A 20,774-nucleotide genomic window follows, 5' to 3' on the forward strand; every position below is an offset into this window, starting at 1 on the left:
ACGGAGAAGAACCAAGTTCATGTCATGATTTTGTGTGTTGGTGCAATACATACCTCCTTCCCCGAAATGGCGAGTCACCACCAATGTTATCCAGAGAAATGAAAACACCAGATTTTCGCGAATTAAAATCAATATCCCAATCCTTTACGATGTATACGAATGCACGTCGGGGCGGCACATTTTTTTCCCTCCCGAGTAACAATCTTTAGTATCTTTCTTTCCCAGACCGAAACGCTGTGGCAAAACAAGCGCGGACAAGTGAAACTCCAAGTTTATGATTCTATGAGACGCTTTGTGCAATTCCTGTAAAAGTGAAGCGATACGCTGTTGGGGGGGGTCGGATCTTTGTATTCCTCATTGTCCCGATGCATATTAGATTCCGCAAAACACTTTTGGTACAAAGGAAACAGTTGAGCCGCCGATCTTCCCACCGATCTACTTTTACGGTTCCTTAATTTTGATTGACATTGTGCCTCCGTCTTTCCCTAGACTCGCCCTCCTTCGGAACACATAGCCTTAGAAAGGATCCAGATTTGTACCGTTATCCCGGTCTACTGTGGTGCAATTTCCGGTCTCTTACTTTATAAGAGCTGTGTACGCCGGTTAAGAGTCCCCGGGAAGAGACTATTAAGATCATGACAAGCATAACAATAACAACCACAACTTAAACGACAATTAGCATAAATATGGAGTTTAACTAATAATTTGGTAAAGCAATATCGGAAACATGTAACGAAACCGGATATCCCTTCCTCGAAAGACCCTCTCGCTCCCTCGCCGTTAAACCCATGTTACCAGAGTCCCACCCTCTCTCGCCAGTAACGCTAAATAGTAGGTTACCGAACACGGGGGGAGAGGTGGTGGCTTTGAGGAATCGTGCAGATAGTAGTAACCATGGGACATGTAGTTCCCCATTGCTCCCGGTTTGTCCCGAACAATAGAAGAGAAAAGGCCTAGTGAAAATAAAAACTGGTTGTTGTGACCACATGAAATGGACTATCATACTGGACATATTATAAAAGCAAAAATGAAAGTCCCGCCATGAGAATTCCTCAATCTGCACTTTCAGTAACCCGAACATGTGCGCAACTATTATTTTCCAATTACTCTGGCTGGACATCTCATAACTTAAACAGTTGTATTGGTGTTTTTTCATTGGCCCAACTAGAAGACAAAAATGTAAATCCTAAAATGTATCCCTGATTTATTTATTTTCAAACGACAGAAAATAACATTCCAGATAACATGCCTTCCTTATGGGCGTGCAATAGGAATCCGAGGAATCCCTTTGGAATGTTATTGGGATGGTAATTGCCTCGGAGTGCTGGTGCCTCCTAGCCTGGCTCCGCCCGCCTAAGTACTTCCACTCAATTTGAATTTCCCTTCTGTACAAATGAAATGAAGTGAAGTACGAGAGTCTGGTAGAACCAGGCTAGGTGTCTCCTAGTCATTTTTGGTAATTTTCGCTAGAATGATGTAGGTTATTGCCTGCTAGATATATGCATGGACATTTAGTGTGCATAATGTTGCCGCTGGTGAAAAGCCAAATATAGGAATTCAACGTGTCTACTTATGTTATGGTAGGCCTGCAAGGCATGCCAATTTATCGGAATATCATTTTTTTAATGGGTATGCTAATGATGCACATATTTTCGTAGGACAATTCTAAATAATTATCAATATTGTTAGAACAGCATAGATTGTATAGCATTGTACGTTTTGTTCCTGAATTCTTGTTCAATTCCTGAACAGCATGCACTTTCAACTGTACAAATAAAATTAAGGTGAATAATTAAAGTTGAACAGCAGTAAAGATTTTAATCTCAAATAATCTACATGCATTTTACTTTTCTGTACACTCCATCAACCAAATATGGTTTTAAAAGCTTTTTTTGTTGTTGCTATTTTTGTATTGAAAATGACATGTTTCCGTAAATGAGCAGTGTACCACATAATATCCACAGAGAACTTCCTGTTATAACTTAGAATATTATTCAAAATTATGAATACAATTATTGCATAAAGTATAAAACATGCGTAGTAGCATAGTCAATAAAAGTTCACCTTAAGAAAAAGATCGTAGAATTATGGATACAGAGCAATCACAATCTAAGAGCAAGGACAATTTAACATTGTCCATATTCAGCGGTTTTCTGAAACGCAAGAGTGTGGGAGTTTGCGTGAGTGCTCATTATAGCATTATGACAAAGAATACACAGACACACTGGATGATGTATTGAGATCCTTACTGGATAAGAAAAATCAGCTGACTTGACTTATATACTTTGGCATTAAAGTCAAACAAAATGTAAAAGGACAAATGTATTTTAATAGACAAATGTAATTTGTATTTTTTCCATAACTCAAATTCATTTTGGTTAAAGATCTTATTTTTGTTTTTTGCAAAAAGCGGATCAGAAAGCATATTCATTATCTTTCCAACCCATCCCTTCCCCATTCCCCCACTCCAACTCCCACACGCACACGCACACGCACGCCAGTGTAAGCAGAGATTCTTAATTCGTCCAAAAAAAACAACATTGTCAATAAAAGTTCCTCCGATTTTGATAACACTTTATGCGCCAGCCACCCACGTGATTCCATGGGTTGAAACATTAGTCCTTAATACACACTTTATGATACAAGAGGGAAACCCCAGTAGTCTCGGACCCATTAGCGTTCTCCATTAGTTTGTAAGTCAGCGGTGGCAGTTCTTCTACTACACAAGCCTCTCTCTCTCTCTCTTTCAGACCGCTTCCTCAGTGTTCAGAAGACCAGTCTGCTGACGGTGTTGAAGCCCCCTCCACCTCCCCCTCCACCCGAGGGTCCGCAGCTTCCCGGGGGGTCGTTGTCGTCGGAGCCGTTGTGCCTGAAGGAGCCGGAGGCCGAGGAAGCCTGGAGTGCCTGGGCTCGGGCGTTCAGCTCCTGTTCCTGATGAAGTCACAGGGATGGAGAGGGAGAAAGAGAGAGAAAGATACGTTTCACAAAATGGATGGTGTTAAGACATTGTATAAATCATTGCTCTTTCGTTCTGAATTATTATTCTCTTCATAGGGCTGGATTTAATAGTGGGCCCCGTTCAAATATTATCTAATCCAACCCTGGAATTTAGCGCAAAAATTCGATCGCATGCGACCAATAACGTGTAGTGCGTTAAACAGCGACCTCTAGCGGTGGTTTATTTCAAGTCAACTTCACGTGGGCTCACTGACCAAAAGTTCCTTTGAATAAGGATTACATGCTTATAAGAAAAACAAAAAGGTTACTGTTTGTGATCCCAGTGTAGTAAGAGTAATAGCAAGTATTTCTTTTAAAATAATGTAATTATGCATGTGTGTATTCAGCCATCAGACATCAGCCGCTTCCCATTGAACATTTATAATGAAGCACTGCTGTAAAACAGTCAGTTCGACAGGCAGACCACCACAGCACAACATCTTAATCTCAGATTTCGGACTCCGAAAAAGTAGTCACATGTGTGATACTCATTAATGTCGGCTTATTCCTGTGAATGAGGCCAATTCCTGTGTGCATTCCAGTACCTTGGCCGGCCTCACCTGTAAGTACAGCTTGTTGTCTTTCGTGATGGCGTCCAGCAGCTCCTTCTGCAGGGGGGGCTCGGCGCTCAGGCTCATCCCGTTGGGCATTCCTCCCTTGGCGGCGCCCGGCGCGCTGGCCTCCTGCTTCCTGTAGACGAGCACGTACGCCGTGTCCTTGGGGAAGCGATCCGTCACGTTCTGCACCGACTGGAAGGAGGTGAAGGACACCCGGCTGTCGTTGAACAGCATCCAGTCCCTCGGCACCCCGGCGCCGCCCGGCCACGCCTCCGACTGCGTGGACTGCGGCCTCGTCAGGGCGGCGGCGGCGGCGCTCCCGGGCCCCGCCTCCGGCCCCGCCTCCGGACGCTGCTTCCCGCCGAGGCTGCGGCCGTACGAGTAGTAGTGGCCGCTCTCCGAGGACGTCCCCGAGTGCATGACCACGGAGCTCAGCACGTAGGGCACCAGGCTGACCCTCCTCCCGTACCCCTCCATCTGCTCCGCGCAGTCCGTCCCCCCGGTCACCTCCTGCTCCCCCTCCTCCTCCTCCTCCCCCTCCACCACCTCCACCTCCTCCTCCTGCTGCTCCTTCTCCTCCTCCTCTTTGTGGGAGGGTTTCAGTTTTTTGGCCAGGTTCTCGCTGCTCTCCGGGGAGTCCACTTGGAGCGCAGCGGGCGACGGCGGAGCGATGGCGCACAGCGGGGACGAGGAGGCCCCGGCGGCGGCGGGTCTGTGCGGCGAGGGCGACGGGGGAGGGGAGTGCAAGGGCAGCGTCATCAGCGGCGGCATGGTGACGTTGTCCAGGATCTTGCGGCGCACGTGGCACTTGGCGTCGTAGGAGAAGCGCAGCAGCGTGAGGATCAGGTACTCGGGCGCCGCCACCACCTCCATCGTCCGCTCGGCCCGCTGCAGCGAGCCGCACGTGTCACAGAAGTAGGCGTTCTCCTCGTCCAGGATCTCCGGCGCCAGGAAGTAGTTCACCAGGTCGGGCACCGAGAGCGGCGGCTCGTGGGTGCCCGGGGCCGACTCTTGGCCCGACACGGTCACCGAGGACTTGGCCGGACCTTGGTGCTCCGGCGCCTCGCTGCCGCCGTTGACCGACCCCTGGCCCAGGCCCTTGGGCTCCTCGGAGGGGGTCTTCTGGGAAGGGGTGGTGGTGGTGGCGGAGGACGGGCAGAAGGCCAGGGAGAGGTCGGTGAAGGGCTCCTCCTTCTGGGAGATGCTGTTGCACTGCGTGCAGCGGACGCCTGTGCTCAGCCGGCCGCCGAACATCCTCTCGATCAGAGTGCTGCTGTCCTCCGGGGGTCGGGCGTCCTCCGCAGGGAAACGGGGCTCCTTGGCGTCCTCTGAAGGAGCCAGGCCCAGAAGGCCGTTCATTGGCTTTGCCGACTGCAGGATCTGAAGCGTCTTCTCCTCTTCGTGTAACCTTGAAGCCACCAAACAACCATATTAAATATTAATACAGCACATTCATATTAATGACCTACATCATTAAATGAGAACAGCTGTTAAGAGTTTTAGATTCAAAAGCGTATGTAGGCTACCGCCATATTAAAAAAAACGTAAGCATTTCAAAACTCTCCTCCTTTCATTAATAAGGCTACCCCTGAGACAATAATCTTGTCCAATTAACATAATGACCAGCTCCAATAACAGACCACGGTGTGGTGGTGGTGTTGGTGGGGCTACCTGTCGAGGAGGAAGCGTAGATATTCGGAGCAGTCCTGCTGGGAGCCTGCGTTGAACCACGGGGGGCGGGAAGCCTCGAAGAAGTTCCTGGGCGGGTACGCTGCCCTCTGGAGGGAGCACACACACACATCACATGGTACCGCGTCGCTCCGCCTTCACGTCAACGCTCATAGGAATCGAGTGGTCCGCGTGGAGAACCAACCTGTGTGTGGGAGAGGAAGGCGAAGAGCAGCTGCAGCTTCTTCATCAGCATGTTGGTACCGCTGAGATGGAGAGACAGGACGTGTCTCCTGAAGCTGAGACACAGAGGGTGGCTGTTAACGCCTTTCACAATTCAAGCTTAGAGTGTGTGGAACAGTGTCTGCATTGTATGACTTGTATTTTATTTATTTTCATCTAAACAGGTTTTTATTGGTGTGATAATAAAGCGCTAGCAACAGAGTTTTGTTTTTCAGCTAAGAAATTGTTGTTGTATTTTAGGAACCGGTTATGGGATAAACACAGGGCCACAAAGATTTGGGATTTAACAAAGGCTTACAAAATAAGTATTGCAACTTGACAAGGAAAAACATAACTAGAACTGCTCAGCGTATATAGACAGAGGGAGGGAGAAACGCAGGGCTCACTCAGTGGCCATGAAGAGGGTCTGGATGATGCTGTTCATGTAGCAGGTGTTCCCCAAGTTGATCAGACCGGTCTTCCCGGTCTCAGACTTCCCAGCCTGCCTCAGGACACCAGAAGCAAAGGAGTTGGACTGGGATGTCCAGGCACTTTGATTTAGGACCACCTTAATCTTGTCCTCGGCAGGCATTGGTAGATCCTAACACGATAATAAAAATAATAAAAACCAAGAGTGCTTGATCTGTGAGAAAAGTTGAAAGTCAAGTATACACGGTTCATGAAAAAAGATATCCAATGATTCACTGCCCGAGGGGATGTCAAAACCACTATATGCATCAGCCAAATCTTGGATGTACGAGGAGCATGGAAACTCTCCAAGTGAACTTAGAAGAAGTGCAATCTTGATTTAGTAGGCTGCTGGCCTACTAGCAAAGATGTGTGCACTCTCTTGTGAAATGACTGATTTCACACCATAGGAACATTGTAAAGAATGAATATGCCGTGATTAAGGCCAAGTCTAATATTTGATACTCATGGATAATTCTACAGTGTTTTAAAAAGAAACTCTCCTATTCAACCCAATTGCAGCTCACAATGTCTTTGCCTGATCAATTAAACAGAATTCAAGTTTAGCCACAGCAAAGTGCATTTCTAGACACTGGGTAAGCTAGGACATGTGGGGTGCTGTACATCACTAATGGACTTAACAATGTCAAAGTGTTTACGCCTGTATTATCTTGCCAATAAGTCCAACATCTTTGTTTTTTTAGGCATGATAATCAGGAAGTGGTTAGGGTGTTTGACCGAAAGTAAGCCTTGACCAAGATGCCTTTACGCTACAACATCTAGCACAAACTCCCGCTAGGTCGATTTGTTTAAAAGCATCTGCTAATAATTGTAACGTGACTATTGTAAGTATTTCTATTGTTTGTTCAGTTGTGTTGTGGTTTACCTTGATGGCCTCCAGTATGTTGTCATAGAGATCAGGGAAGCCAGAGTACTGGTACATCATGCAGTGGATGAGCTCGGTGAGCTGCAGCAGGAAGGCCTTGCTGGTGGACAGACCATCGGCCCGTATGGTCTGTACCAGGTTTACCACGTGGGGAACCACCTGGGACCAGACAGAGGAAAGAACATGTTGGCTGGAAGTGGACCATAAATTTACTATAGGTACTAGTTATGCATTTAGTACCACTTAATACTCAACATAGGGAGACGAGTTCAATAAAAAAATAAAAAAAAACATTTCTTCGTCTTTATTTTCCAAATTGGTGCATCAATATCATATTTTGCTAGTCCCTTCAACTGGCTTGAATAACTTAACAGATCAGAGTTAATTATGTTAAAGCGAGAATAATACTGTTGATGCTACCCAGCATTAACAACGTGAAGGAGAGCAGCAGGCCCCCTCACCAGATGGAAGGCTTCAGGAGAGTGCTGGAAGCTGAGCAGCATGTGGGAGAGAACCACCAAGGCCCCTTGCCGTACGATGGGATACCACAGCCGGTTCAACACCTGCGGGTAGCATGAGGGGGAATACACGATGTTTAGTTGAAAATAACAACTTATTCAGGTGTTTTTTGTGTTGACATCACCAAACAACATTTCTTGGTTGGTTTAATAATATATATCATTAATCCTAAGGATCTGTGTCGTCAACTTTGCTATAGTAAAAGACGCATAAATGAATCTATAAATATATGCCTGAAAATAGATACACACCAGCTCGATCTTCAGCAGGGTGACGTCTATGAGGATGGTGAACTTCTGTACTGCAGCCAGCCCTTTGAGCAGAGCAATCACCCAGGTGTCAATGTGTTGAGCCAGGGGCCACGAGAGCCAGTCTATCATTCTGGAACACACAAAATTGACAGGAGAGAGTATTTGAAATTTACAACATAAGGGAACGGGAATTGAATTACCCATCATACATTGAAAGAAAATACCAAGCATCAACCATCCAACCATTATATCAGTCTACTAATAAATAGATTGTTGAGACACAATCTACATTGGTGGATATAGACGTTACATAACTCTAGGAACAGGTAGGGTGGCTGGACCGCACAAGGAGTGGGAAACAGGGCTTAGCTGATGACGATGATACGTCATCATGTGGGGAGTAGAGCTGTTCTCAGCATTCCTGAGACGTGACTGCCACTGTATAAGAAGTCCATGCTTTTGCCAATGCATTGGACTTCTCCTTGTGGAGATCTAAGAGAGACGCAGGGCCAACTCCCATCTGAGACCTCAAATTATTGTATATTTGTCGTATGTTGTTGTATGTTTGTTGTATGTTAATAACTCAATTAAATTAGCCTAATTGTTACACGTTCGGATGACTCTTCAGTCTTGAACAGTTAAGACAAACAATTGACACGATGCAAAATTCCCCCCCACCACAACCAGATCCTGCTGTCATTGTAGCACGTATCCTACCAACCTGCAGAGGGCCTTGGTCATGCTTGCATCCTTGACATTCTGGTCAGTGGTGAGGCTCTTGATGAGCACAGTGATCATCTGCAGGGGGATATGCTGCACAAGACTGGCCAGGGAAATCGCCGGGTCAAAGGAGGGATCTGGAAGCAATGCAGAAACAAGCCGTGAATATAGTTTCCCATCATTGAATCTTGAACAAATTTTTATTAAATTTCAAGGGATAAAAAGGATTGAATATTGACATGTAATACAAACAATAACGGATGAATGTCTTTCTGTGCATGTTATTAATAATCATTACGTGGCTCTTCTCAATGCCGTGGAACGTTCACGGGCCCTTCACAACTTCCGGCTGTGAATTATATTTGATAATTCACCGTTGCCAAGTTTAATTGATCGCTGTCAAGGAATTTTTTTGCCGCCTTTCGTATCACTCCACAAGTAATCTGGTGATTTATCAACCCGGGCGTACTTAGTTGCTAACCGACGTCAACGTCTTTTGCAGACTATTTCTTTGCTGATCAACACTACGAATGCTGGTAACAAATAAATTGTAAAAAGACACACCGTGTGAAGTTATTTTTTTCGTTTCGGCAAGTAGCCGTGTAATAAGCTGGATAATGTATAGAACCTTGCAGGTCATTATCGAAAATAAGCCCCTTAATGGCGAAGCAAGACACCTCCGCTTCGCGTCGGTGTCCGGTTATCCCTGACGGGTCTTATCTTCCCAGCAATGACTGGCGTTCTATTCATTATCCCTTACATATTCTTCTTAAAATGTCATTCAGTTCAAATAATAGGCTATCTCGTTCAAAGGAGAGCATTTTTACAATCAGAGCATTACACAATAACTACAAATATTCCTAATAACACATTTTCAAAATTTCAACAACTAAGCCCTAAAGACCAAAATCTGAAATGTTCCCCCTTTCAAAATATATGTCTGAATGAATGCTATTTACCTGTGGATGATATGATGGCGAACACCTCCTGTAGCGAGGGTAGCAGCGTAGCCGGCTCTGCTTTCCAGATGTTCTGCAGCAGTGTGCTAACCTTGGTCACCTGACCCACATACTCCCTAAGCTCCCGCTCCTGACTTGCCGGGCAGTGGAAATAGCTGATGGTCCTGACCAGCTGCTGGCAGAACAACACAGCAGACTTCTCCCTTGGGATGCACTGGACAAAATCCGAGAGCAACGTGCTGATGCGGGCACACAGGGCGGGCTTGGGTCGCTCACACACCATCCTCAAGAGCTCCACTTGGAGGACAGCGAAGATCTCCAGCACGGAGGGACAGCTGATGAGCAGCCTCAGGCAGCAGTGGATGTAATCGATGATGGCTGGATCTTTACACTCCAGTCGGTCATAGCCCTGCTGCAGCAGGCCCAGGACATAGTCTTTAGTGAAGAAGAGCTGGAACTCTGTGCGGTGATAACGGGCGTAGGCCTCCATCACCTGGAAGCCCACCTGTTTCTGGAAGGCATCCTCTCCCAGAAGGATGAGGCGGGCTGTGAGGGTAAAAAGGGCTTTGCATTGCTCTGACGTGACCTCCTTTTCTGCTGCCTCCACTACCTTCTTCACGATGGCCTTCTTTACTGGGACAGTGTGGTTGGAGCAGACGAGGGCCTCCAAAATCTTATCCATGCTGACAAATCTGTAATGTGGAGTTAAATAAGTAAATTAAGTCTAATCAGAGACGAACAAAAGGACATAAGCAGATTCCTTTTCATGACTATCGATATTGTTTTTTGTCTACAACAGACGAACACAAATGAAAAAAATGACAGTGTTCGGAAGTGACTGAACAAGTCACAAACTTCTTGAGAGAAAGTTTATCATACATGACAAACGTCGATGTTTTGGGAAACCAAAGGCGTGCAGATATAAAGAAAGAGGACGACCCAAGCTCTCCGTAGAGTTGCAACATTGTTGAGTTTATCACCATTAAATAAAAGCAGATAAGAGTTATATTTTCAGGTATAGGGCTCTTCGTGGAGGGAATTGCGACTAAGAGGTCACAGTAATGCGAAAATCGTCTTGGTCGCTAGAACATGCTAGAAGATATTTTACAATATACTAGCTTGTAGAGATACGATATGGGCCAGAAATAAGCACAAAAACACGATATGACACATTGTTGATGTAAACAACACCACCCGCCTCTCATTCCTCTCCATGAAAACAACTCGCTATGCTAACGCTTAGCTGGGTGACGAGGAGCTAGCAGGTTTAGGGCTAGCTACAGGTTACTTGGCAACATAATATGATATAGAGTTGTCAGTATAAAGTTAACAATCATCGAATGACACAATTCTCACACTTCTCCTTTTAATAACAAATTGACCGGTTGCTTCTACGAGAGTGTGTATTGTTGTTGGCTAATGTGAACAAAGCAGCAGAACGGGCCCAACCAAATACCAAGTGCCTCTGACTTAGCATAAACGCTGCTGAGCTTCAACACGATAAAGGTCCAACACATAGTGTACATACCCAACTGACTCATGACAATTATATACGATCTGAATATCCCGAATTGCCAGGAGTGGTGCTTGGTCCTCTGACAGCTATAATCAAACGTTATGAACGTTGCTTTGATTCAATCAGCTGATGAGCGGTGTTCTGACGTCACTCTCAATGGCAGGCGTCCCACTAGGACCCCTCGGCGCTATCCGGTTTTGCTGCCTTTTCTTTTTCCTCTTTATTTCTTTTTACTGTAATCGCATTATACAAGACCTATCAATGGCATTTGAATGTTTACCTAATATTTCAATGTCAACATTGTAATAATATATTTATACACGCATCGTTTACTCGATATTGTGTATATTAATATACCTGGTGTGCATCTCACCAGAAAATTAATATGTAATTTATGATATAATATTTAGCATCATAGTAGATATGATTTCATATTCAATATATTATATATGTAGTATGAATGCATATGTTAAACATTTCGGCCTTCTTCCAATCTCGCTACGAACAACTCTCGCGATAGGGTAGCGTTACGTAGTGAACGCGGGTGATGAAGAAAGATCTAGCAACCGCGCCAATGTGCTGCTGGTGATCGTTTGTTGTCTTTCATTATCAACAATTGGATATTTCCCATCAAATCACACGCGGTTCGGAGAGTCACTTTGCGACATTGCAAGTACCACATCCTATTTCTATAAACGCGTTAAATCACCGATTCGCGGTGGTAATTCAAGAACAATGTCGGAGAGTCCAAGCGGCGTGGAACAGCGGGAAGAACCGACTGAACTGAAACTTGAAGAACCCGCACCAGCCGAGGTAAGATGATTTTGAAATATGTTATTGGTAATGTATATCAAGCATGAACTGAAATTGTAGTGGTTGTGATTGTAGAATCTCGATTCAACCACACCAAATAGCATAATGTTCGTTTAAAATCTTCGGTTTGGCCAGATACAGCGGCTAAGATGGTTAGCTACAGCTAGCATACACTCTTCCGCAGCTAACCACACGGGATTGTTCGGACCAACAATACTGCCGTGAACTTGAATCAGATTGCTCTTTAGTCATCGTGCCATGTTAAATGCCTCTGTTCTTCCCAAGTCGTCTTTTACATTGAATGGCTGAGTGATAAGATTGTCTTCGCTGTTTCACCTATGAAGCACCCCTAAGCAACCATGCCTTTTGTTTTCAAGCGTTCACTTTAGCTGAGCACCGGGAGTTCGGAAAGAAAAGCTCAAGTCAACTTGCCGCTGTCATTTATTCATCCGCTGCACGCACTTTATGGTCCGAAATTTGACAGCCCACTGTTGCTAACGAACTTTTACGGACGCAACTTCACGTAAATTGGTAAACAGAGAGGGGCCGTTGGTCACTGGAAAACACGACTTTACCCTAACTATTTTCCTGTATAGGCAAAGTCCGACTCTTCAGATGCAGGTAAAGAGTCGTCGTCATCAGAGGCTGGGCAGGATGCTCAAGATGCCTCATCATCACAACCGACGGAAGGGCTACCTGCCTATGAAGAGAAAGTGGTAATATATTCTCAACTCTCCCTTTTTATAATGATTGGTTCGAAAATCTGACTTGAGTCCATTCTAAACAAATGAATAATTTGTCATTCATTTATAGCTAACAGATCGAACCAACAGATTTGAATACCTGCTGAAGCAAACAGAGGTGTTTGCTCACTTCATTCAACCAGCAGCGCAAAAGACTCCGACCTCTCCGCTGAAGATGAAGCCAGGGCGCCCCCGCGTCAAGAAAGATGAGAAACAAAACCTCCTATCTGTAGGAGAGTAAGTTGACCATAGAAAGTCATTTACACTTATGTTTAATCTGACTTTTCCGTTTTTTTTACTAACCAATATGCACGTGAGTCCAGGTTCGGATACCCTGCACTATCTTCAGGATCAGTTTACGGCAATACTGATTGGGGCGCAAAGCCGCATGGCTGCAATCACTGACACATTGGCAGGCATTGCATCGACTTGCAACCCGATTGTTTCCGTACACCATTAATTCTCTCGCTTTTCTCTTCAAAACAATTTCATGACCAGACAGAGAGGCGAAATAGACAACAGGTGATGAAACTTAAGAGATACGCAACCTTTCTTTCTTCTACATGGAACAAAAATAATCTGTCTGTCTGTGCTGGCACCACAACATGACACGATGTTACACATACCACACAATGATAAAATAAAATGTAAAGATAACTTAAAATGTGTGACTAAATGACTTTTGTAGTTATAGTCTAGTATAATTATAGTCAAACACATCTTTTCACATTTATTTATTTTCCCCCAGACTTTCCTCGCTCAATTCTTAACTGATTTTAATTTCTTATTCTGAACAGCAACCGGCATCGTCGCACCGAACAGGAGGAGGACGAGGAGCTCCTGAGTGAGAGCAACAAGACCACCAACGTGTGCACTCGCTTCGACGACTCTCCCTCCTGTAAGCACAAACCCTGACCATAGAACCATTGAGCCCTTGCAGACAGTCTGCATAGAAGAGTAATGATCTGACGTTCGATGGGTTCTCTCTCTCGTCCTCGTTCAGATGTAAAGGGGGGTAAAATGAGAGATTACCAGGTCCGCGGTCTGAACTGGCTCATCTCTCTGTACGAAAACGGAATCAACGGCATCCTTGCTGATGAGATGGTACCCACTGCACTCCCACATCGCAGTCCAAACGCATCTCGCCGACGTTAGGTGTTAGAAGTTTACCGTGTACCTCTGTCCACAGGGATTAGGGAAGACTCTACAGACCATCTCCCTGCTTGGCTACATGAAGCACTACAGAAGCATCCCCGGCCCCCACATGGTGCTGGTGCCCAAGTCCACGCTGTACAATTGGATGAACGAGTTCAAGCGCTGGGTCCCATCGCTCCGTGCCGTCTGCCTCATCGGAGACCGGGAACAGAGGGTAAGCTTTCCCCTAAAGCCGGCTGGTCTCTAGTTCGGTTGACTGTTCGATGAGTCTTCATTGTCAAACACTCTTGTATAATGGATCTAATTCATTCAACATGATACCCTCTCTTTCTGCTTCTGCTTTGTAATTATTTAAACTGTCAATTGATGTTTGTCATGTGCAAAACTATTCCATGTTTCTCATGTCTTCAACTGAATGCCTAGGGGTACCATGGAGACTTAATGTTCAATATTTTCCATCTCAGAATGCCCTTATCAGAGATGTCCTTCTGCCAGGGGAGTGGGACGTGTGCGTCACTTCCTATGAGATGCTCATCATCGAGAAGGCGGTCTTCAAGAAGTTCAACTGGCGGTACCTGGTCATTGACGAGGCCCACAGGATCAAGAACGAGAAGTCCAAGGTCAGGAAAAACCCTTTAAGCATTCAACCCTTCTACAAATGAGCAAATTCTCCTTGATACCCGAGGAAAGCTATCCACAAAGTGTGCTCGAGAAGTCAGAACGGCACCAGCCATCTGATGTGCTTCCAAAGCAAGGGTACTCTGTTAATTTCTGTATGTTTCAACAGCTTTCAGAGATTGTGCGTGAGTTTAAGACCACCAACCGCCTCCTGCTGACTGGAACACCCCTGCAGAACAACCTCCACGAGCTGTGGGCTCTGCTCAACTTCCTGCTCCCCGACGTCTTCAACTCCTCAGAGGTAACATGCTACACATGACCTCTTGTTTGTGTATATATGACCAATCGCCATCGGGGAAAAATAATTTCACCGTGGTATCTTTGCCGTGTTAACATCTTTGTAACTGGTTGTTTTGTTGCTGTAGGACTTTGACTCCTGGTTCGACACCAACAACTGCCTGGGTGATACGAAGTTGGTTGAACGTCTTCACACTGTAAGTAATGATGTTCCCCTATTACACAATTCCAAATGCAAATCCCCGTGCTTCCTAGTGCGATCTCTGACAGGGGGTCCTCAGGGGAACCTCCAGCTCACACTGTGCTTGTCTTCGCACTGCAGGTGCTCCGGCCCTTCTTACTGCGGCGTATCAAAGCCGACGTGGAGAAGTCTCTGCTTCCCAAGAAGGAGATCAAGATGTACGTCGGCCTGAGCAAGATGCAGAGAGAGTGGTAAGTGTCCGCACCCTTTCAGTCCATCGCTGGCCCTGGCTTTAGCTGACGAGCTGTTCGAAGAGCCATATGACTAGAAGTTAACCACACACACACCGTGACCCTCGCAGGTACACCAAGATCCTCATGAAGGACATCGACATCCTGAACTCTGCCGGAAAGATGGACAAGATGCGCCTGCTGAACGTGCTGATGCAGCTGAGGAAGTGCTGCAACCACCCCTACCTGTTCGACGGGGCCGAGCCAGGCCCGCCCTACACCACAGACCTCCACCTGGCGGTCAACAGTGGCAAGATGATGGTGCTGGACAAGCTGCTGCCCAAGATGAAGGAACAAGGTGGGTAGAGCGTGACCAGACGAAGGAACAGGGTGGGTAGAACACCTTCAGATGAAGGAACAGGGTGGGTAGAACGTGACCAGATGAAGGAACAGGGTGGGTAGAACGTGACTAGATGAAGGAACAGGGTGGGTAGAAAACATCTGCCTTTAGGGAACCTTAAGAAAGGTTAAAATTCACTGCCTGTCATTTTTGGGATAGAAGCGTCTGCTAAATGACTATGACATGTTTTGTACACAATGTACTGTACGTTGCTCTCCGTAAACTACTGGCTGTTTAACTGCTCTCTTCCGGTTGGTCTTCCAGGTTCCCGTATCCTAATCTTCAGCCAGATGACCAGGATGCTGGACATCTTGGAGGACTACTGCATGTGGAGGAACTATAACTACTGCCGCCTGGACGGTCAGACTCCTCATGAGGACAGACAGGTAAGACCCCTGCACCCAGGCTCCGCAACACCCATGGCGCCCTTCCATCGGCGGGAACGGGTCGGTTCGCTGCGGCATGGTGGAGTAGTGAGGGTCCGGTGTAGCCCAGCTCAGTTACGGCTCGCGTTTCCACCGCCGACGGTACCCTTATGGTAGGGCGGGGTTTAAGTCGTTCGGAGGTAGCCATGGCAGCTACGTAGGCATCGGGACCTCATAGCAGCCCGAAACAGTGTAGCCTGCTAACAAATCCAAGGTGAAAGAAGAATGCGCAACAATGTGGGATGTTCAAGAAGGAGGGCAAACTTTTGCGCGACATTTTCTTCAATAAACAAAGCGAGATGAGTACGGCTCAGTCCAGGTCACGCCCACTTTTGACGGTGGAAACGCGATCCGTGCCGCACTTTTGCCCACCGACCCGCACCCGCCGGTGGAAATGCGCCACTAGACTCTCATATGCAGTGGGGGGCCGACAACACTACTGGACTGGGATTATACCATTGGGTTAGGGTGTTTGACTCTGTTCGAACCCTCTAGTGACTAGTCTACCTGTAAGCCTCCTTGGGCAAGATGCTTAACCCCTACCTGCTCATCAAAGCCACCCGTCCTAAAATTCACCAACACTAACTGGCGATTCCCTTTGCTTTGACTGAATCCCTGTCGGTTTCCAGATCTCCATCAACGCGTACAACGAGCCCAACAGCAGCAAGTTCATCTTCATGCTGTCCACAAGGGCCGGAGGCCTGGGCATCAACCTGGCCACGGCCGACGTGGTCATCCTCTACGACTCGGACTGGAACCCCCAGGTGGACCTGCAGGCCATGGTCAGTAGCCGCATCACCGTGACGACTGGAACTCATTCCTCCACTTGTTTTGGTTTATTCCCGACTATGAAGGTTACAGTCTCGTTCTAGTGTCTCCAACGAAAAATCCCTGCCACAGGGGTTCTCACGTCTTGTTTGTTTGCTTAAACCCCGCCCCCCCCAGGACCGAGCCCACAGGATTGGCCAGCAGAAGCAGGTGCGTGTGTTCCGCTTCATCACGGAGAACACGGTGGAGGAGAGGATCGTGGAGAGGGCCGAGATGAAACTACGGCTAGACTCCATCGTCATCCAGCAAGGTAGCCCCTCCTCCTGCTCCGTCCGTCTGGAGGTGGACGCTTTCTTGTCTTAACATGGTTGCCATGTAAATGAATTAGATGTATACATGGGAGAAATGCTTGGATATTCAATATGGATTTGCTTATGTGATCGTTCCTTTTTGGGAATTTTCTTTTTCGAAATCTCTTCAATTTGAATAATCAAATTGGAGGCAACAGTGTTGTTTTTGTTTTTTTTAACATTATTCTCGCGTTCCTCAACGCGGGAAGCCTACTATTTTCATTGACCTAAGACGCCCTTGGTTCTTCCCATTTCAGGACGCCTGGTTGACCCAAATGCCAGCAAACTGGGCAAGGACGAGATGCTGTCCATCATCCGCCACGGGGCCACCCACGTGTTCGCCTCCAGGGAGAGCGAGATCACCGACGACGACATCGACGCTCTGCTGGAGAAGGGCGAGAGGAAGGTGGGATCAGCTTTTAGCCATGGGCCCTTTTCACCTATTGGCCATCTGTGTTCTTAACCCCTGTTCCCAGCTAGATGAGTAAGTCTTGTGTTTTGCTGACTTTATTGATGTCTCGTAGACGATGGAGATGAAGGAGAAGATGGCCACCATGGGCGAGAGCTCCCTGAAGAACTTCACTATGGACACGGAGAACAGCAGCGTGTACACATTTGAGGGAGAGGATTACAGGGAGAAGAAGAAGGTAAAGGGCGCCAGAGAATTACTTTTACTCAAAAACTTTTAAAGCAATGGCTATGAGCCCCCAAAGCATCCACTGACAATATGTAGAATATAAGATCTCGGATTACTGAAAGCATCTGATCTTCAAAATTGAGCACGGAAGCTTCCTACAATTCCCACAAGGAATTGTAGGAAGCTTCAAATGGTCCAGAACGCCGCTGTTTAATTAAGGAGTAATTGGATTGTGTTTGCTGCCTCAGAGAAATCAGATCATCAAATCTTCCACCATCTTCCACTACAAATCTTTATTTTTTTTTTTTATTATGCTGAAATTGTATGTGTACATCATTCTCTGGGTTCTCTGTTAAGGTGATCACCAACTGGATCGAGCCTCCCAAGAGAGAGCGCAAGGCCAACTACGCAGTGGACGCCTACTTCAGGGAAGCCCTGCGCGTCAGTGAGCCCAAAGCCCCCAAGGTAGCCCCCCCATTGCTCGACACAGGCCACGGTACAGGCCACAAGAAGACCCGACCCAAGCTGCATCGTAATCTACGTATATTTACCATCCCCTTTATGTTTTGCTGTGTAGGCTCCTCGTCCGCCAAAGCAACCCAACGTGCAGGACTTCCAGTTCTTCCCCCCTCGTCTGTTTGAGCTCCTGGAGAAGGAGATCCTGTTCTACAGGAAGACCATTGGCTATAAGGTAGCAGCCAAATTCATCTTGTTGTTAAAGGGAATGTGTTGAGCTCTACACTGTTAACATCGGTGGTCAACGTTGGACGCTACCTGATGCTTGCATGCGTGTCGCCCTGGTTCCCCTCTCAAGGTGCCCCGGAACCCAGAGGTTCCCAACTCAGCCCAGCACCAGAAGGAGGAGCAGGCCAAGATCGACGAGGCTGAGGCCCTCACAGAGGAGGAGCTGGAGGAGAAGGAGAACCTCCTCTCCCAGGTACGCCTCTCGGCCACGCTGGTCACAGGCGATATACTGATTGACCATCAACATGATTAAAGTATGGTGGATTTGTCTTAAACTCTTTATTAACGCTGGCTTGCTTTGCAGGGTTTCACCATTTGGAACAAGCGGGACTTCAACCAGTTCATCAAGGCCAACGAGAAGTGGGGGCGGGACGACATTGAGAACATCGCCCGAGAAGTGGAGGGCAAGACGCCAGAAGAAGTGATGGAGTATTCTGGTAATTGACCAGCTTCGATTTGTTGTGGGGAAAATCCTGTATATTTAACGTCATAGGAATAGTCTTAATAATTGAAGTGGTGTTTGAGGATTGTCTTAACGTTGGCTTGTGTCTCGGTTCCAGCGGTGTTCTGGGAGCGCTGCAACGAGCTGCAGGACATTGAGAAGATCATGGCCCAGATCGAGAGAGGAGAGGCCAGGATCCAGAGGAGGATCAGCATCAAGAAGGCTTTGGACTCCAAGGTAGCCGCCTGGTGCTGTTGGGGCCATTTCCTTCTCAGCGTTTCCTGTCTTGAATAACCTTCATTGAGAATGATTAAAAAAAAACTACTGGCATTATTGAAATATTGAAACCCCTTATTTTCCTTCAAATGTAACCAATAATGGCCTCTAAAGGGAATCTTCTAATCCTCATGGGTCTTTTAATGCTCCACGTTGACAACCGCTGAACACGTCTCCTCATGCATTGGTCCAGATCGGCCGCTACAAGGCGCCCTTCCACCAGCTGCGGATCTCCTACGGCACCAACAAGGGCAAGAACTACACGGAGGAGGAGGACCGCTTCCTCATCTGCATGCTGCACAAGCTGGGCTTCGACAAGGAGAGCGTGTACGACGAGCTGCGCCAGTGCATCCGCAACTCCCCGCAGTTCCGCTTCGACTGGTTCCTCAAGTCCAGGACTGCCATGGTAGGGAGCTCTGACCCATCATGGCTCAGCACTGTGTCATCAATGTCTGTGTCATCAATGTCTGTAGGGTGGGGTGGTTTTTCGTAAGCGGCTATTATAATAAGACTACTGATGATGCAGACATCTTTCTGCCATGATGTCATTTTATAATTGGATTGTTTTCACAACAGATGGAAATATTGTGGTTTTTTTTTTTTTTTTTTTGCCCCAAAGCACGATTTTGATCCCTTATAGCTACTCCAGATTCGGCTTTGGTGAAGGTTTTTGTCTTGCTGTCCTGATGGCTCTTTGGTTGTCCACAGGAACTCCAGAGGAGATGCAACACGTTGATCACGCTGATAGAGCGAGAGAACATGGAGCTGGAGGAGAGGGAGAAGGCTGAGAAGAAGAAGAGGGGTCCTAAGTCCACCTCTGTAAGTTATTATGGGAGCTCCTTGTCAACCATCAGCAAGAAACTGGCCATGGAGAAGAATATTAAGTCATGCAGAGTAGAATTCCATCTGACAAATGACAGTTCATCATTGTGTGAGGTTTAGCCACTTCTAGTTAGTAGGGGGAGAAAACGTAAACTGGCTGTTCAACTCTGTGACATGAACCAGATGGGCTGTGTGGTTTGAATGTGTTGGAGTGGTTTAGGGGTGTTTATGTAAGATTTTTGTGAACAAAGAGGATTTTATTGATAACATTATTTGAATCACAATCAAACAGCATTGGCTACAGGTATGTCCAGGTTATTTTAGGCTATGATCTAGCTGAAATGATGAGCATTTTGACTTTAATCCTTAACCTTGAATACAAAAACTACAAATTAACTATTTTCTTCTGTCCCTAAAGGCCCAGAAACGCAAGTCGGATGGAAACCCAGACGGCCGCGGTCGCAGGAAGAAATTGAAGTTGTAGAGTTGACCGTGTTGGTGTACAGGCCTTGACCCTGTTGGTGTACAGGTCTCTACAACCTTTTAGTGTACAGCACGTATATCGTGATAAAAGCAACTAGCTCCACCATAGTAGTCCTAGTTCCCTTAGTCTGTTCATATCCGTTGCAGGTGTGTGACCTTTGTAATGTATACAACCTCCAATTGGACTGAAGATTTCCCAACTAGAGTTGGTTTGGTTGTAGAAGGTTATTATAAAATAATAGTTTGCAGGCCTGCCTTTTTGGTGACTTCAGTATTGTAGCTGGATAGTTCTGGTTGCAACGATATTTTTGCTAGTACTTGAGTTTGTTCAGATAAATGTATTTATGTCGTTGGTTATGCCACATTCCATTGATTGCAAGGATTATGTATCTTTATGTCTAAAAGAATCACTCGTTCCCTTACTTTGGTATATGTGAAGTAGAAGGTGTCTTTTTCAATGTCACTAATAAACTTCCCCATTTTATATTTAAAGAAAGTGTAAATGTTTTCTTTGAAAGAATCAAGATCTCTTGTTGTAAAAAGTACATTTGCTTTGGGCAATTGATATACATCCAAATGCACATTTGAATAATCACAAAATACAAGCTAACCATTTATGAAAGGACT

General features: G+C 46.4%; 3 protein-coding genes across 13 annotated transcripts in view; 1 reads left to right on the plus strand and 2 right to left on the minus strand.

Moving 5' to 3' along the window:
- Nucleotides 1-521, minus strand: part of gab1 (GRB2-associated binding protein 1) — a 43,038-nt gene extending 42,517 nt beyond the window's left edge. For 3 of the 9 annotated variants that reach the window (XM_060046290.1, XM_060046286.1, XM_060046284.1), the window contains exon 1: nt 54-518. The gene's annotated coding sequence lies outside the window, so the exon portion shown is untranslated. Of the gene's footprint in view, nt 1-53 lie in introns of all 9 variants that reach the window. The other 6 variants (XM_060046292.1, XM_060046288.1, XM_060046291.1 and 3 more) reach the window with 5 other exon arrangements.
- Nucleotides 495-20,643, plus strand: smarca5 (SWI/SNF related, matrix associated, actin dependent regulator of chromatin, subfamily a, member 5). 3 transcript variants are annotated; one of them, XM_060046277.1, is made up of 25 exons: nt 11,012-11,576; nt 12,173-12,292; nt 12,390-12,556; nt 12,818-12,841; nt 13,117-13,217; nt 13,323-13,423; nt 13,509-13,688; nt 13,939-14,094; nt 14,262-14,393; nt 14,518-14,586; nt 14,712-14,821; nt 14,932-15,158; nt 15,465-15,586; nt 16,255-16,407; nt 16,571-16,703; nt 17,001-17,149; nt 17,268-17,390; nt 17,738-17,845; nt 17,958-18,071; nt 18,195-18,317; nt 18,429-18,561; nt 18,685-18,803; nt 19,036-19,248; nt 19,551-19,661; nt 20,083-20,643. In XM_060046277.1, the coding sequence occupies exons 1-25, from the start codon at nt 11,499-11,501 to the stop codon at nt 20,146-20,148; spliced, it is 3,132 nt and encodes a 1,043-aa protein (XP_059902260.1). In that variant the 5' UTR covers nt 11,012-11,498; the 3' UTR covers nt 20,149-20,643. The 3 variants fall into 3 exon arrangements, with proteins under 3 accessions (XP_059902263.1, XP_059902260.1, XP_059902261.1); XM_060046278.1 differs by lacking the exon at nt 12,818-12,841 and having other exon boundaries at nt 11,240-11,576; XM_060046280.1 differs by lacking the exons at nt 11,012-11,576; nt 12,173-12,292; nt 12,390-12,556; nt 12,818-12,841; nt 13,117-13,217 and adding an exon at nt 495-501.
- Nucleotides 1,793-10,933, minus strand: usp38 (ubiquitin specific peptidase 38). Its single transcript, XM_060046276.1, has 11 exons — nt 10,776-10,933; nt 9,248-9,939; nt 8,290-8,425; nt 7,569-7,698; nt 7,260-7,361; nt 6,799-6,957; nt 5,852-6,045; nt 5,428-5,521; nt 5,226-5,332; nt 3,558-4,962; nt 1,793-2,931 (listed from the first exon to the last, which is right to left on the minus strand). Exons 2-11 carry the CDS (start codon nt 9,927-9,929, stop codon nt 2,767-2,769), a joined length of 3,174 nt encoding a protein of 1,057 aa, XP_059902259.1. The 5' UTR covers nt 9,930-9,939; nt 10,776-10,933; the 3' UTR covers nt 1,793-2,766.
- Nucleotides 20,644-20,774: the final 131 nt, after the last annotated feature.

The sequence above is a fragment of the Gadus macrocephalus genome, chromosome 3 (assembly GCF_031168955.1).
Source record: "Gadus macrocephalus chromosome 3, ASM3116895v1".
In the NCBI taxonomy this organism is placed as follows: Eukaryota; Metazoa; Chordata; class Actinopteri; order Gadiformes; family Gadidae; genus Gadus; species Gadus macrocephalus.

Bases quoted from the DNA above. Each gene is read 5' to 3' on its own strand.
- usp38 (XM_060046276.1), bottom strand. From the start codon at position 9,929: ATGGATAAGATTTTGGAGGCCCTCGTCTGCTCCAACCACACTGTCCCA. The intron at 5,522-5,851 runs GTGAGCCCTGCG...TCTGTGTCTCAG, and splicing joins ACCCTCTTCATGGCCACTGA to CTTCAGGAGACACGTCCTGT. The intron at 2,932-3,557 runs GTGAGGCCGGCC...TGACTTCATCAG, and splicing joins ACAACAAGCTGTACTTACAG to GAACAGGAGCTGAACGCCCG.
- smarca5 (XM_060046277.1), top strand. From the start codon at position 11,499: ATGTCGGAGAGTCCAAGCGGCGTGGAACAGCGGGAAGAACCGACTGAA. The intron at 16,408-16,570 runs GTCAGTAGCCGC...CGCCCCCCCCAG, and splicing joins AGGTGGACCTGCAGGCCATG to GACCGAGCCCACAGGATTGG. The intron at 18,562-18,684 runs GTAATTGACCAG...TCTCGGTTCCAG, and splicing joins AGAAGTGATGGAGTATTCTG to CGGTGTTCTGGGAGCGCTGC.